The 14562-nt window shown below is 36.6% G+C and overlaps 2 protein-coding genes across 2 annotated transcripts; both read right to left on the bottom strand.

The window, feature by feature from the left end:
- Positions 1-40: 40 nt before the first annotated feature.
- On the bottom strand, positions 41-9252 carry eps8l3b (EPS8-like 3b). Its single transcript, XM_059502797.1, has 20 exons — positions 9100-9252; positions 8188-8247; positions 6459-6526; positions 6317-6381; positions 5818-5976; positions 5550-5699; positions 5278-5366; positions 4995-5119; positions 4362-4477; positions 4139-4256; positions 3962-4032; positions 3634-3708; positions 2914-3059; positions 2659-2830; positions 2487-2518; positions 2228-2321; positions 1702-1806; positions 1285-1373; positions 915-1047; positions 41-734 (listed from the first exon to the last, which is right to left on the bottom strand). Exons 2-20 carry the CDS (start codon positions 8223-8225, stop codon positions 693-695), a joined length of 1887 nt encoding a protein of 628 aa, XP_059358780.1. The 5' UTR covers positions 8226-8247; positions 9100-9252; the 3' UTR covers positions 41-692.
- A 440-nt stretch (positions 9253-9692) lies between these two features.
- atp5pb (ATP synthase peripheral stalk-membrane subunit b) lies at positions 9693-14412 on the bottom strand. The gene is made up of 7 exons (XM_059503640.1): positions 14289-14412; positions 13477-13513; positions 13214-13359; positions 12687-12850; positions 12426-12551; positions 12122-12301; positions 9693-9905 (listed from the first exon to the last, which is right to left on the bottom strand). The coding sequence occupies exons 1-7, from the start codon at positions 14314-14316 to the stop codon at positions 9828-9830; spliced, it is 759 nt and encodes a 252-aa protein (XP_059359623.1). The 5' UTR covers positions 14317-14412; the 3' UTR covers positions 9693-9827.
- Positions 14413-14562: the final 150 nt, after the last annotated feature.

Raw genomic sequence — 14562 nt, 5'->3', positions numbered from 1 at the left:
GTTTCCTGTGTTTAAATTGTAAAAAAAAAAAAAAAACATGAACTTGACCTTATTTTGAAACAATAAAGCAGAGCATTGTTGAGTTCTGTGCATTTAGCCCTTATTGATTAGAAATGGTCATGAATGACAATGCAAATGAAAAACAGGTTTTTAAACCAAAGGTATTGTGATTAAATTAACTTTATTACTGTTGTGAGGTAAAACACAAACCTATACTCTGGACTGTTGACTAAAACTGGAACTTAGATGTAACAAAACGTATTTAGCCCCAAAATCAAAAGCTTACTTTAAGACCAATAAATGATGGCTACTAATGTGTTGATTACTGACGATTTATTAATATACAGTGCACAATTAGCAAACAGGATCAGAGTGTTAAAGATGTAGTTTGTTTTAATTTAACACATATAACAGCTAAATAACATACAGTACAATTAGACAAGTGCCCACCACCATAGTGTCATCAGTGGAAATCAATTTAATGGAACAATCTATATCAAATAAATAAAATGAATGCATTAAATGTATTCATCATTTGCATGTGTGAAGGTTAATATAACTGAACAAGTCTGTAGGTATTAACCTTGGCTTGTTGATGGGAATGCTGAGGGGTTTACTGATTAGCTCTTGTTCATTCAGGTCCAGACATGTTCAGATTCTTGCTATCAAAATTCACCGGTGTCCTTCGTTTATCAGCGACCACCATACTGGCTGTATTCAGCCTCTCTGGCAAGCTGCAAAGGAATTTGAGACTGATGACATTTGTGAGCACTGCCTCAGTCATTAAAAGACTCAGGTATGAAACCAAGCTGAATACTTTGAGATCACTTCACCACAATGAAAAGTGTTCCTTAAATAACAGAATTTGTACAAGGCGGGAGTTTACTTTGAACAAATAGAGCTGCATGACTTACTGCAACAGTCGATCTGACGCTCTGCAGCTGGAAGAATACTCGACCTCCTTCCTCAGGACATATTGCTCTGATATCATCCTGTTTCATTCCCAGCAACATTGCTCCATTAAACACCCCAAGACTCTGGACTGTCCTACACAAATACAAGATGAATCAAGGGTGAAACAGGTTAAAAAATGACTTCTTGGTGCATGTTAAGCTATTTCTCTCAAAAATCTGTGTGCTCTTCCAGCTAATTAAATGTGAAGACCAATAAATAATGGTCTGCAAAGTGTAATATAAATCAAACATTTTTTTAGGTGCAAACGTTTTTGGTATTTTTGACCATTTTAAAGAATAAAATGAAAGATGATTAGAAATGGTTTCTTACATTTTAGAAAAGCCTTTGTACTGTAACCAGGCTTTGACTTCCTCAGGTCTAGATCTCATGTCTAGAGATGGAGGTCCTCTCATATTTTGCTGAGAACATAGAGGGCAACATTCATAAAACAATGAATTGTGTTTAGCAAAAATCAATTAGTTAGTTAAATATACAGCAATACATGTCCTGACCCAACAGTGATGAAAAATTGGGTGACATATATTGACCGACAATTTTTTATGTCTTTATATAGCTGATGTAAAAAAAAAAAAAAAAAAAGATTTAATCCATTGTTTGGTATGTCCTTAACACATTATTGAAATAATTGTTTTTAAATAAAATTGTATAGTATGAATACATTTGTAACAATAGGCTATATGAAAAGAAAGAAAAAAAGAGAAAATATGTGTATTGACCATGACTTACTGTCGGCCTTTGTCCATCAGCAGGCTCTAGAACATTCTGAGGCACATAGCCCTCCTCATTACGACTGTTTTTCACTTTCCACCATTGGCCAGACTTGTCGGTTACCTGTTGACATAAGCATAGAAGTGTATAAACAAGAACAAACTATCTGTATGCATTTTCTGCTCACAGAATAAAGGTATCATATTTGTTAACATTAGTTACTACTTTAGTTACAATAGATTAAGATTAATAAATGTTTCTTCTTTGTTAGTTCATGTAAATGTAAACATTTACTAAAATTATTAAAATCAAAAGTTGTACTTGTTACACTTGAACTAACAATGAACAGTTGTATTGTGATCAACTTAAACAAAGATTAATAAATGCTTTAACCAATGTATTGCTTACTCTTTGAACTATAGCATTAACTAGTGGTAACAGAAAAAGTTACTGATTTAGTCACCTTGTTCACCCTGAGGTTGCACAATTTCTTTTGTGTGGGGTGTGTTTTTAAATACCAGTATGTTATAGGTCAGGTGATTACCTGCACCATGTCACTCTTCATCACACTCAGTTCCTGACTGTTTCTTGCCATAAAGTCATAGATTACCCTCATGTAGATTGGCGGCTCAGATGACCTGGTACAAAATAAGACAAAAAACCTCTTAAATTCTTTAGTGAACTCATCTGTCCATTAAAAGCTACATACTTATAAAGTGAAATAAACAATGTTTTATATTGCTGTTACAACTGCCTCTATATTATCTGGGTATTTCAAAGGGAGTTCACATGATATGTCTCACCGCATGGGTGGGGCGTTCCAGGGTCTGTTGTTCTGGAAGAGAAGGTAAACAGTAATTTGTACTCTTACACTTTATTATACCTTAGGTTAGGATGTATATGTCAAACACTTGACGTATTTTATGACATCCTCACGCTTAAATCAGTTGAAGTTTGCCCTCTGGGAGATTTTACCTGTTCAGGTGGCCTCTGCATGGCATTCCCGGGTGGGACGTGCTCACTGTTGCTCCGGGACAGCGGCCTGCTGGCGGGAGGGGACAGGGAAGGGCCGGGTGGAAGAGGCTGCCAACCATCGTAAAATTCGGGATAATATGGAGGGATCTGATCCCCGTTTGGCCATTTAGATCTGATTAAAAAATACAGAAAGATTGTAAGCTTTTCTCCTTTGTTTGCTAAATTGTGAGGACATTTTTTTGTAGAATAGAAGACCTTGGGATGCTCCACGCATCACCCAAACTGCTCCACAGTACGTCCTCCTTTGGTGTGACAGATTTTCCCAGGAGGTGCAGGGCTTTTTCTGTGAGCAGTGGACTCAGCACCGTGGGAGGGATGTTGGGAGGATACTGACTCACCGTCTGAAGCATGAAGAAACAGTCAGGAACTGAGTGTGATGAGGGCTGATATGGTGCATCTCCTGACCTTTAACTTTGTGATATGTTGTCAGATTTCAGTGGTGAACAATTTGCTAAATCATCAAAAGTAAAGCCTTTTCTCTGGACATAAAGTACACTCTTGAAAATAAAAGTTTGAAAAGGGGAAACTAACTTTTGGAACCTTCTGTTGCGATACCATAGAAGAACCTTTTTGGGTTCTCAGTGTTTCTTAGTATGAAGTATACTGTGAAAATCTAAAGAACCTTTGTCCACAATAAAGAACCTTCTGTGTAATGGAAACGTCCTATGGATGTAAAAGGTTCTTTATGGAACCATAGATGCCAATACAAAACTATACAACTTGTGCTTTCTAAAACATTGTTATACTTGTGTAAATTGGTAACAGGTCAGGTGGGTCGTACTGACTCACCCTCTGAAGCTTCAGGAGAAAAAAAAAAGCTTTTCTGAAAGTATGCGCAGCCATTTTCATTGCATAATGAAAAAAAATTATGAAATGTGACTGCAATGCAAACAGACTGAACAAACATATACTTACAAAAGCAAGGGATGAAAAGAGACTGTGAACAAAATCAGAAGCAGGAGGATTTTTTAGGTGACCATCCAGTTTCCCCTGTCACAAGTAGAGAAGAGTATGAAAACAGATATATGCAACAAATAAAAAGACAGTATGTCTCATATTTAATATTATTATTTTTTATTGAGAAGTCATTTTGAGACCACTGAAAAAATATATAATTAATTCCATTGTACTTAAGGGACATAACAAATCTAAAGTAGTAGTAATAACAATTTTATTTGAAAGTATACATTGAAGTGGTCTACTACTCTTAGGAAATATCACAGAAATGGAATGTATAACTTACCAGAAGGTTGAAGCCATACTTTATTTTCTGCAGCCAAGATATGTACTCCTCCACAGGGGGAATACTTGCAACTATAAAAATAACAAATCTTATCATGTTGACATCAAGTAGATTTTTAACATCCTTATAGGAAATTAATTAAATTATTAAAACAAGCACTAGGTGTTAATTGTTCACCCATTTTTTTTGCAACAATTTTCTTTTTCTTTTTCTTGCTTCCATCTTCTTTTGGCAAAGCTGAGCCTACTTTATATACAAAGGTCTCAATGTCGGCTGCTACATGGTTAAAAATCTCCTGTAGAGAAAAGCAAATGGATGGGGGATGTGTCAATAAATTGAAATTCTGAATTAGATGGATTAATAGCATGGTGTGATAAAATTGTCAGTAAAATCAACCAACCGAATCTCTCTCCACATCATGTAATGCAGGTGGAGCCTGCTCCTGCTCAGACTGCATTGGCCTGTAGGGCACTTCATCTCTGGGAAATGGCATAGTGGGTGAAGGCCGTCTATCATCTAGGAAAAGATTAGAATCTATCTGAATTTGGATCTATATTCAGACATTAAGAAACACTACTTCACTGTGGCTGATTTGTTGACTGTACTCCCCCCCCCCCCCCTCAAGATTATGTATATGTATTTTTGTATTTCCCATTTAATATGGTGAATATTTTTGACTATGAAGATCCACACTTTTTTGTGTGTTCAAATAGCAAGCGCAACAGACGTCATTAAGCTTCGTACCATTCTGTTCGGTTAAAAAATAATAATACAAATTTAAAAATTTACATTTTTTTCAGTCTAAAATGGCTGAGAACACTCAAGAGGGTTAATTTCAGAACATTTTAGTCTATTTATTATTATTATTATTTCATTTATTTATAGGCGCCTTCCATGACACTTATGGACACCTTACAACAAAAACAATCAAAATCATTGTTACAGTATAACAGACCCAATACAAACAATCACATAAAAGTCTGCCTAAAAAAAAATAATTTTTCTGAGTGAAATGAACTCTTCAAGTGATCACCATAGTCTTCATAGTTGTTGTACTGTGGAGGTGGGAATTCTGGGGGAGGAGGGTTTGGCTGCATGAGAGCTGGTCTCTTCATATTTCCTGGATAACCCTGACCAATGATGCTTTCCAGATGGCTCCTGAGTAATAGAAAATATATCACTGTACAGCGCTGCTAAAAACTGAGAATATAAATCATAGATCTTTGATATTTAGATCATTATACCAAATAATCAACAACGTCTATTTAAAACATTACATTTTAGCACATTAAAAGGGAAAAAGTTCAGCAGCTGACCTGATGTCCATCTGTGGTTCTTTAAGCGGTGGTGTGGCATCCCCTCCTTGCTGTATTACCTTTTCCAGATCATTTGCCACCTCCTGAGCCTAGCGATTTAAAACATCACACATACCTTCATAGAATTCAGGACACTGACAGAGGGAGTGGAATGGAAACTCCCACATCAACCCACAAGATTTTAAGACAGATTTATACCGGGCAGATGCAGCACTATCTACCCTTAGATGAATCTATCATTTTTGACTATACATCAGAGTGTTGTTTCTCACCCCAATCTCCTCACACTGGAACAGGAAGGCCTGTGGAGCTCTCTGGCCAGGATCCTGAACTGAGATTATGAGAAGGGAGTCATACACACAACTGTCGAGAACAGCTTTTGTCGCTCTGATGCTACTCAAGTGCACCGACTCCAAAACCTCCTACAAATCCAGGAAACAGAGGAAGAGCTGAATGTTTAGTACTGGAACTAAGTGTTCTATAATGTAAACGTAAAAAAGGCCAAAGTATTTGTTCAGATTGGTGTATCAGATTAGTGACCTTGGTCTCTATGTCACACAGTTGTAGCTGGTTGGCCTGGACCTGCATGTTCATGTCCTGACCCCACACTTTCCCTTTACTGTCCATATTCTTCAGCCTGTTCACACAGTCATCAATGCTGCTCACCTCTCTGCCATCTAACACACAGGTGAACAGATGCTAGGGGACGGAAGGAGAATTAGACGTTATGTTGTTTTATGATCACATATGATTCACACGGACGCTATTGTGAAATTCAGCCTTGCTACCTCATCAAATTTTCCAGTTCAATTTGTCGGGAAATCTCTATAGTACAGTACATGTTAGATAAGCACTGGTTGTCAGTTATTTTCTATAACACACATTAGTGAAGGGTGTTGGCTTTGCTCTAACAGATTATGATCAGTAATATGCAGTCAGCACAAATGAACATTATAAAATGATTATTATTTATTAATATGTTATATAATATAAATTAATTATTAAGTGTAGTTAACACATTAAATGGATTCAATCTTACCTCTACTCTGTACTGAAAGTTGTCTTGTTGTCTGGTGATTGATTCTGCATACTCCTTCCTTTGCACTGCATAAAAGTCAACTTAAATACTGTATATATATAATTATTTTAGCATATGTTGTTTAAATGGGATTTGTACTTACTGTAGATGGATTTGGCACTAGGACGAGACATGCCAGGCCCCTGGGACGGCGGCTCAGGTGAGAAGCCTCTATAATATAGTCACAACACAATATGTCTGTATGGACTGTACATACAGTACAGAACAAAAGTTTGGACACACCTTCTCATTCAAAGAGTTTTCTTTATTTTCATGACTATGAAAATTGTAGAGTCACACTGAAGGCATCAAGGGCTATTTGACCAAGAAGGAGAGTGATGGGGTGCTGCGCCAAAAGACCTGGCCTCCACAGTCACCGGACCTAAACCCAATCGAGATGGTTTAGGGGTGAGCTGGACCGCAGACAGAAGGCAAAAGGGCCAACAAGTGCTAAGCATCTCTCGGGGAACTCCTTCAAGACTGTTGGAAGACCATTTCAGGTGACTACATCTTGAAGCTCATCAAGAGAATGCCAAGAGTGTGCAAAGCAGTAATCAAAGCAAAAGGTGGCTACTTTGAAGAACCTAGAATATGACATATTTTCAGTTGTTACACACTTTTTTGTTCTGTATATAATTCCACATATAATTCCACACGTGTTAATTCATAGTTTTGATGCCTTCAGTGTGAATCTACAATTTTCATAGTCATGAAAATAAAGAAAACTCTTTGAATGAGAAGGTGTGTCCAAACTTTTGGTCTGTACTGTATATCTTGTCAATTTAGTAGTATCAAAGTATGTTAATTTTAGAATTGTAATAATATTAAAAGTTAACAGATTTTCAATAAATCCTGAGTATGGTAGCAAAACACAATGTAATCAGTAACATTCCTTGTTATTTCTAATATTAATTGTGAGTTTATTCTAAATTTAACTATTCTTAACAAAAAAACTCATAGTCAGCTCAATGCTGTTGCAATATGCAGGATATGGCCATAAAGTACATGGACATCTACTTTGGATAAACTACTTTGGCTATTTCTGTAATGTCAGTGAAATAAAAACTGCACCAGTTGATGTTACTTTTTTTTTTTTTTTTGATTAACAACAAAGTCAACCTCATTCACACCAGATATCAACAAAACAGTATTATAAATAATGAGTGACATTACTTGTTTGGGATTAATCAGTCAGATTTTTATGTTTCAATGGAATCTCTTATGCTCATCAAGGCATGACATCATTAAAATCATTATAATATAGCTGATTTATTATCACTGTTGAAACTCTTGTGCTGCTTTATATATATATATATATATATATATTTTTTTTTTTTTAATTTAAATTTTTTTTGGAATCTGTAATACTTTTTTGATGAATAAAAAGTAAAAACAAAAAAAACAAAAAAAAAAAAACAGTGTTTTGTGTTTTTCAGTATACTCTTTTACACATTGGAATGATTTCTGAAGGATCACTGAAACTGGAGTAATGATGCTGAAAATACAATTTCCCTTCAGAGGAATAAATTATATTATAAAGTATATTTAAAAATAAAACTGTTATTTTAAATTGCAATAATATTTCACAAAATATTTTTCCCCTGTATTTTTAATCGAATAGTTACTGATGAGCATAAGAAACTTCATAAGAAATAAAATGCACAACTAAAAAACAACCCTGCCTCACAACGTTGTGTAACAATGACCTGCCTGACACCTGTTATGACAACCAATGAGAGAATGCAGGACATGACGCACCACCGGTACAAATTCCACTCGCACACAGTGAAAGATATCGCTGATGGAGGTGGTGGTGAGTTAAAGATATGTACCTTGACTGGAAAACTGGGACAGGGTTCCCCCCATACATTCTTGTCTATGATATTTAACACCTGTAATAATAAAGTTATCAGTCATAAAACCACTCAGAAAAATGTCAGATAAACATCTGAGAATCTATGCCAGGTAGAAACATTAGTTAGAAGTATCTGTTCATCAGTTGTGGTTTGACACCATTTGACTTTTCAAAAGGAGGTGAAAGTATAGTCATCAAGTTGAACATACTTGCAATATCACACTCTTTTAACCAATTAAACTGCCTAAAACCAAAATATCAGAACAAGTGCTTTTTATGTTCAAATGTTGATATTTAAGAAAAATATATAATTATAATTTCAGTCAGTCAGTTAGTGTGTACTGCCTAATTTATTAATATCATAACTTGACATTTATTTTTAAATTTGAGTAGTAGAAATTATAATCAATGTCAGATTTTTCAAATGAGGTCAGTATATCATGGCAGAATCACTGGCTTTCATAAGCCAATTACAATACAAGAAGGAAGAAACTTATGGTCAAGGATTTTTTTTTCTCAAAAAAGAAGCGAGAACTGTCCAGTCATGAAGTGCTTGACGAATAAACAGAAAAAACTGCTGACAACACAAAGCTGGAACTTTCTCTATAACAACTTAACATGTTTGGCTTGGCGAGAAGAAAACAGTGCATAAGCAATACGCGCAGAGCAAACCAGAAAAAATTAATAAGGAAAAAAAACACTAATAACATCTCTAAAACACAACAAAAATTTGAAAAATCGTGATGTAACCATGTTTTTCAGATTAATCACTGCCCTATCAATCTGTGTGTAAAACACCATGTTTCAGTGCCTCTACAGTGGTTTCGGTTATAAAATAAGGATAGCTGAAATCAACCTTGTTATTATACAAATGAATGATTGTACGTACCTTAAAGAAAATCCAAAATTTAACTGCAAATCTCCAGTCCTAGGTTTAGATCAATCCAGGATTTAGACACATTCTCAAGTCTGTCTTCTTCGTGAACTGCTTGAAAGAAAATATTCTGGACTTCCTGCTTGGAAAAGCTGAGGTCAAAGTCGAGATCCTGAATAATAATAAATCAGGTAGCAGCAGGAAGGTTTTACATTTACATCCTTGAGTACAAAGGTTTTGTCATTAATAGACAGCCATTGGCACGTGTACAACAAAGTGGTGCACAGTGACCCCTGATTTAATTTATACACTTACGTCACACTAAATGTATGTTGCTGTATTACCATAAAACATTAAACCAAATGGCATATTTTAAAAAGAAAGATGAAAATGTTTCAACCATTTTAAATGAACTATTTGCACCATAGGAGGACAAATCATTTGTTTGTAGATGCATTGTGAAAGATATGGCTTACTATTGTGAAGTTGAAATCATCTTACTAATGTCACCTCATACCTCAAGAAAACATTTAAACTATTAATGTCAGAACTACAAGACAAAGATATAGTGTTCTTCAAATCATCACACAAAAAGGACAGAAAAAGAATTTAGTGAACCACCAAATCTTTTATTTGATACGGGTATGTACACTTCTGACGACACTGCCAGACTGGCATGTTCACAAGGAAAGGGTTCATTTAGAATGAAAACAACAGGCTTTAGTGCGGACATTGACAGAGACCTATACTGTAGCTCGAGCCTGAGTGGCCTTGGCCAGGACCTTCAGATCTGCAATGCACTTGGCGATGCTTTCCTTTTCCTGAAAGACACAAACAAAAAGTGAGATACACATAATAACAGTATCAGAACAATTATTCTGTAGTTAGTGCAAGTGCAGAAATGGGTAAGTTTGTTTCTGTTCTGTTTTTCAATGCTATTGTTAATGTACTTACTACAGTAATAACAGCAAAGCATGTATAATGACAATCAACTAACCCTAAAGCAAACCCTGTAGCCTCTTACTCACTGCTACTCTGTTACAGTGCAAGGGTAACACTTTATTTTAAGGTGTCCTTATTACATTTTACATATACTTACTATTAAGCCAAACCCTAACCCTAAGTAAATATATGTAACATTACTCAGTACTTAAATGTATAATTAATTACACTGTATTAAGGACAGCTTAAAATAAAGTGTAAAAAAATACATACAGAAATAAGAAATACATACAAAAAAACCTTTTCCATCAAAATCTCATGTCCACATTATGTATCAATTACACTATTACTATAACTGCTGAGACTGTTGAGTACAAAGTCTCCATCTAGAGGCCAAGCTAAAAAAATACTATAGTAGCATTTACAGGTGCATCTAAAAAAAAATTTATTTCATGGAAAAGTTCTTTATTTTTTGTAATTTAATTCAACTTTCTTATATTCTAGATTCAATGCACACAAACTGAAATATTTCAAGAGTTTTTTGTTTTAGTTCTGATGGCTATGACTAACAGCTTAGGAAAATAAAAAAATTCAGTATCTCAACAAAATTTGAATATTTTCTCAAAGATCAATCAAAAAAAGATGTTCAAGATCTCAAAAGCAGGTTTAATTATGCACTCAATACTTGGTTGGGGCTCCCTTTGCACGAATTACTGCTTCAGTGCGGCGTGACATGGAGGCGATGAGCCTGAGGCACTGCTGAGGCGTTATTGAAGTCCAGGCTGCTTTGATAGTGGTCTTCAGCTCCTCTGTATTGTTTGGCAGATGTTGCTTATATTCCTCTTCAAAATACCCCATAGATTCTCTGTAAGGTTCAGGTCAGGTGAGTTGGCTGGCCAATCAAGCACAGTAATATCATGGTCAGCAAACCACTTGGAAGTGGTTTTGGCAGTGTGGGCAGGTGCTAAAGTCCTGCTGGAAAATTAAATCAGCATCTCCATAAAGATTGTCAGCAGATGGAAGCATACAGTGCTCCAAAATCTCCTGGTAGATGGCTACATTGACTTTGGACTTGATAAAACACAATGGACCAACACCAGCAGATATCACGGCACCCAAATCATCACTGACTTCAGAAACTTCACACTGGACTTTTGATTCTGTGCCTCTCCAGTCTTCCTCCAGACCTTCCTCCAGATTTCCAAATGAAATGCTAAATTTACTTTCATCTGAAAAGAAAACTTTGGACCACTGAGTAACAGTCCAGTTCTTCTTCTCCTTACCCCAGGTGAGATGCTTCTGATGTTTTTTTTCTGGTTCAGGAGTGGCTTGGTTCTAGGGATGTGACAGCTGTAGCCCTTTTCCTGTAGACATCTGATTGTGGTGACTATTGATGCGCTGACTCTGGCTTCAGTCCACTCCTTGTGAAGCTCTCCCAAGTTCTTGAATCGGCTTTTCCTGACAATCTTCCCAAGGCTGTGGTCATCCCTGTTGCTTGTGCAACTTTTTCCTACCACACTCTTTCCTTCCAGTCAACTTGCTATGAATGTTTTGATACAGCACTCTGTGAACAGCCAGCCCTTTCAGCAATAACCTTCTGTGACTTACCCTCCTTGTGGAGGGTGTTGATGATTGTCTTCTGGACAGTAAGTAAATATAAGTAATTATACTCAAAATTAATCAAGCTCAAAATGGAATATTAAAAATACCCATCTGAATGGAAAAAACTCTTATAATATTTCAGTTTGTGTGCAATGAATCTAGAATATAAGAAAGTTTGCTTTTTTTATTAAATTACAAAAAAATTTTTTAGATGCACGTGTGTATTTGGACACATTTGTAGCTGATTAGAAACGATTCTGGAAAAAAGTGAGAGAAAACAGAAAAGTACCACTTACACAAACCTGAAAAAGTAATAAACTTTCCAAGAAAAGGTCTGTAATTACCATACTTGCTAATATTAAGTAAGTTCACTCTTATTCTCACACTCACATTTCTTCCCCGAGGACAAAAAAGGCCTTTAGTTATAAACAAATGCTTCCTTTTACAATATAAATACAATGAAGTGTCAATGGAGTGACCATATTCCCTTTACCTGCAGTGGGGTGATGCTCTTGATGACGCTCTGCTCGACCCAGTTCACCATGTGCTCCTGCTCCATGCGGCGGTGCAGGTTCTGAAGCTCCACCTGGTAATCCAGCCTCTTCTTCACCTCATTGGTCACCATGTGCACCCGCTCCCGGTAATTGGTCTCCAGCAGCATAGCCACATTGTTCTGGTGGAAGATGGGAAGAGGAGCATCACAAACCTAGAACTAGTGCCACATTTTAAATGTTAATTACGAATAATCTAGTGGATGTCTTCATTTATGGATGTTAAATGAAGGCAGAGATGATCACCCTCTTGGCATCAAAGAGCATGTGTCTTCCTTCCACTCTCCACTGCTCCTTCTTCTCATCCTCGATGCCTTGAGTTAGGCTAGCCATGGCCTGATCCTTCACTTCCTGAGCCTTTGCCACTTTATCCTGCAGAGGAAGAGAGAGAACAAACTATTAGTCAAACAGAACCATTTACCAGCAGATCATATTTCAGTCTAAATCAAAATTTCACTGTTTATCTACACAATTTCACTTCTGATGAACACTAAATTCTTTCTGCACCTCATTGATTTTATCGGCGAAGGCGGCCACACTGGGCCCAAACTTCTTGATGCCATAAATGACGACTGCACCGATTGATGCGGCAGCAAATGTCTCGTGATTGATTACGTAGATTTCCTTAGACAGCATGTACAGGAGCAGACCGGTGCCCAGCATATAAGGCCCTGCAAACAGAAAAGAACACAAACCTGTGTATCAATGTACTGGCTCTCGCTCGCTGGTAACGAAAAAAAATCTTTACACAGATCTTTTGGATGAAGAGATTATTAATGAATAACAATGTTATAATCAATCAACTCATCAAATAAGCTAGGACTGCATCTAAATAAAACTGAATTGTTATGTACAATTCCAAAAAACATGTGAATGTTCATTTTGGAGCATGATAGATTATGTATGATTCTTGTAAACTTTTGCATAAAGATTTTTCGATAATTTCTACATAGAGTGCACTTTTAAAAAGACAAAAAGGAATCTGGATAACAGGGAAACGCTAAGAAAGGAGGCAATAAAGCGGACAACCCCACCTGTCACACCGGTTTTGGGATACAGCAGTGTAAAAAGCTCCTCTGGGAAGATGCCATGTCGGACCTTTCCTCCCTTCTCGGGCAGAGGGGGAACTGGTGCAAGACTCTGGGAGGACTGGTGAAAGGAGCGAGAGGCCTGAACCAGGCTGAGGAGTAAAAGTAGCACAGGGTTAGAGGTTTACAGAAGTCATTTGTTTTCCAGTTCTCTTCAACCCCAGACTGAAATACACAGCACTGACCACAAAAATAAAGATTTTACATACCAAGCGCCAAAGGACCCACTGTTTTTCAGGGTATGACCTACAAGAAACAGAACACAGAGATGTTAGAAAATGATTGAAAATAATCTCAGTGTCAACCGTGGAAAGACTAAACCTTTCATTAGTGCTTGTAATTATGATTTATTAAATGCAGCTGTGATTTCATCTAAAGAATTAATGATTTGTTTATAAGAAATTTTTTATGAATTTTTCTTTTGCAGCTGTCACTTTTAAAACCTGTTGTCTACAAATCATAAGTTAAACAATATTAACAGACTCCACATTTAGTTTTTTGATTCATAATGATTTTGGTTCATAGTGCAGATATGATCAAATAAACGTCTCTGCATTCATAACAAAAGTGAAGCTGTGAATCTTACCAGGCAAGCAAAAACCTGAGATTAAATGTATTCATTTGCACCCCTACATGAACAGTCGATAAATGTTATTATACATTAAATGTAAATTATTACGCAGAAAATATGATAAGTGGTAAAGTCTGAATGTGGCGTTAGCTTTCAGCTAATAGCTAAACAACTCAATACAAGGACATAACTGTTACTGAAAGCACAACAACTGCGCGATCGTTCTCATACAGCAATCACTGTTTGAGCATGAAAGCTGGACTTCATTGCATTTTAAACATAAATTCATCAGAGCAGATAAACACGTTTCTCTGCAGGTTCATGTGTGACCATTCAAACCGTGCGGCCTAATTTTACCCTTCAACTTCACATTCCTCCATAAAACCGTCTATTTAAACCACATATTCAACGCGAGGGATTAGAGTACCGTTCATTAGATAAACCACCCACCCGATACGAGCACCAGTCTCGACAACATTTTTAACCGGTCAATGTCAGGATCCCTGGCCGAAATGTCTCTGTACCGGTCTCTCTGTGCCCTTCTAGACCAAGGATGAGGAATTCTCGCCTCAGATATCGCGAGATGTTCCAAAAAAAACACACACAAAAAAAAACACAGCGATCTGTCACATCCGGGAAACTCTGCACTCTGAGAGGGAGCCAGCATGTGGCGCCAGTTCACCATAAAAACAATAAAAGAAACGTTGACGCTTGTAAATTGTTG

Source organism: Carassius carassius, chromosome 21 (assembly GCF_963082965.1).
Source record: "Carassius carassius chromosome 21, fCarCar2.1, whole genome shotgun sequence".
In the NCBI taxonomy this organism is placed as follows: domain Eukaryota; kingdom Metazoa; phylum Chordata; class Actinopteri; order Cypriniformes; family Cyprinidae; genus Carassius; species Carassius carassius.
Note: the sequence above shows the minus strand (reverse complement) of the source record. Positions and strands in the feature narration are given on the sequence as shown.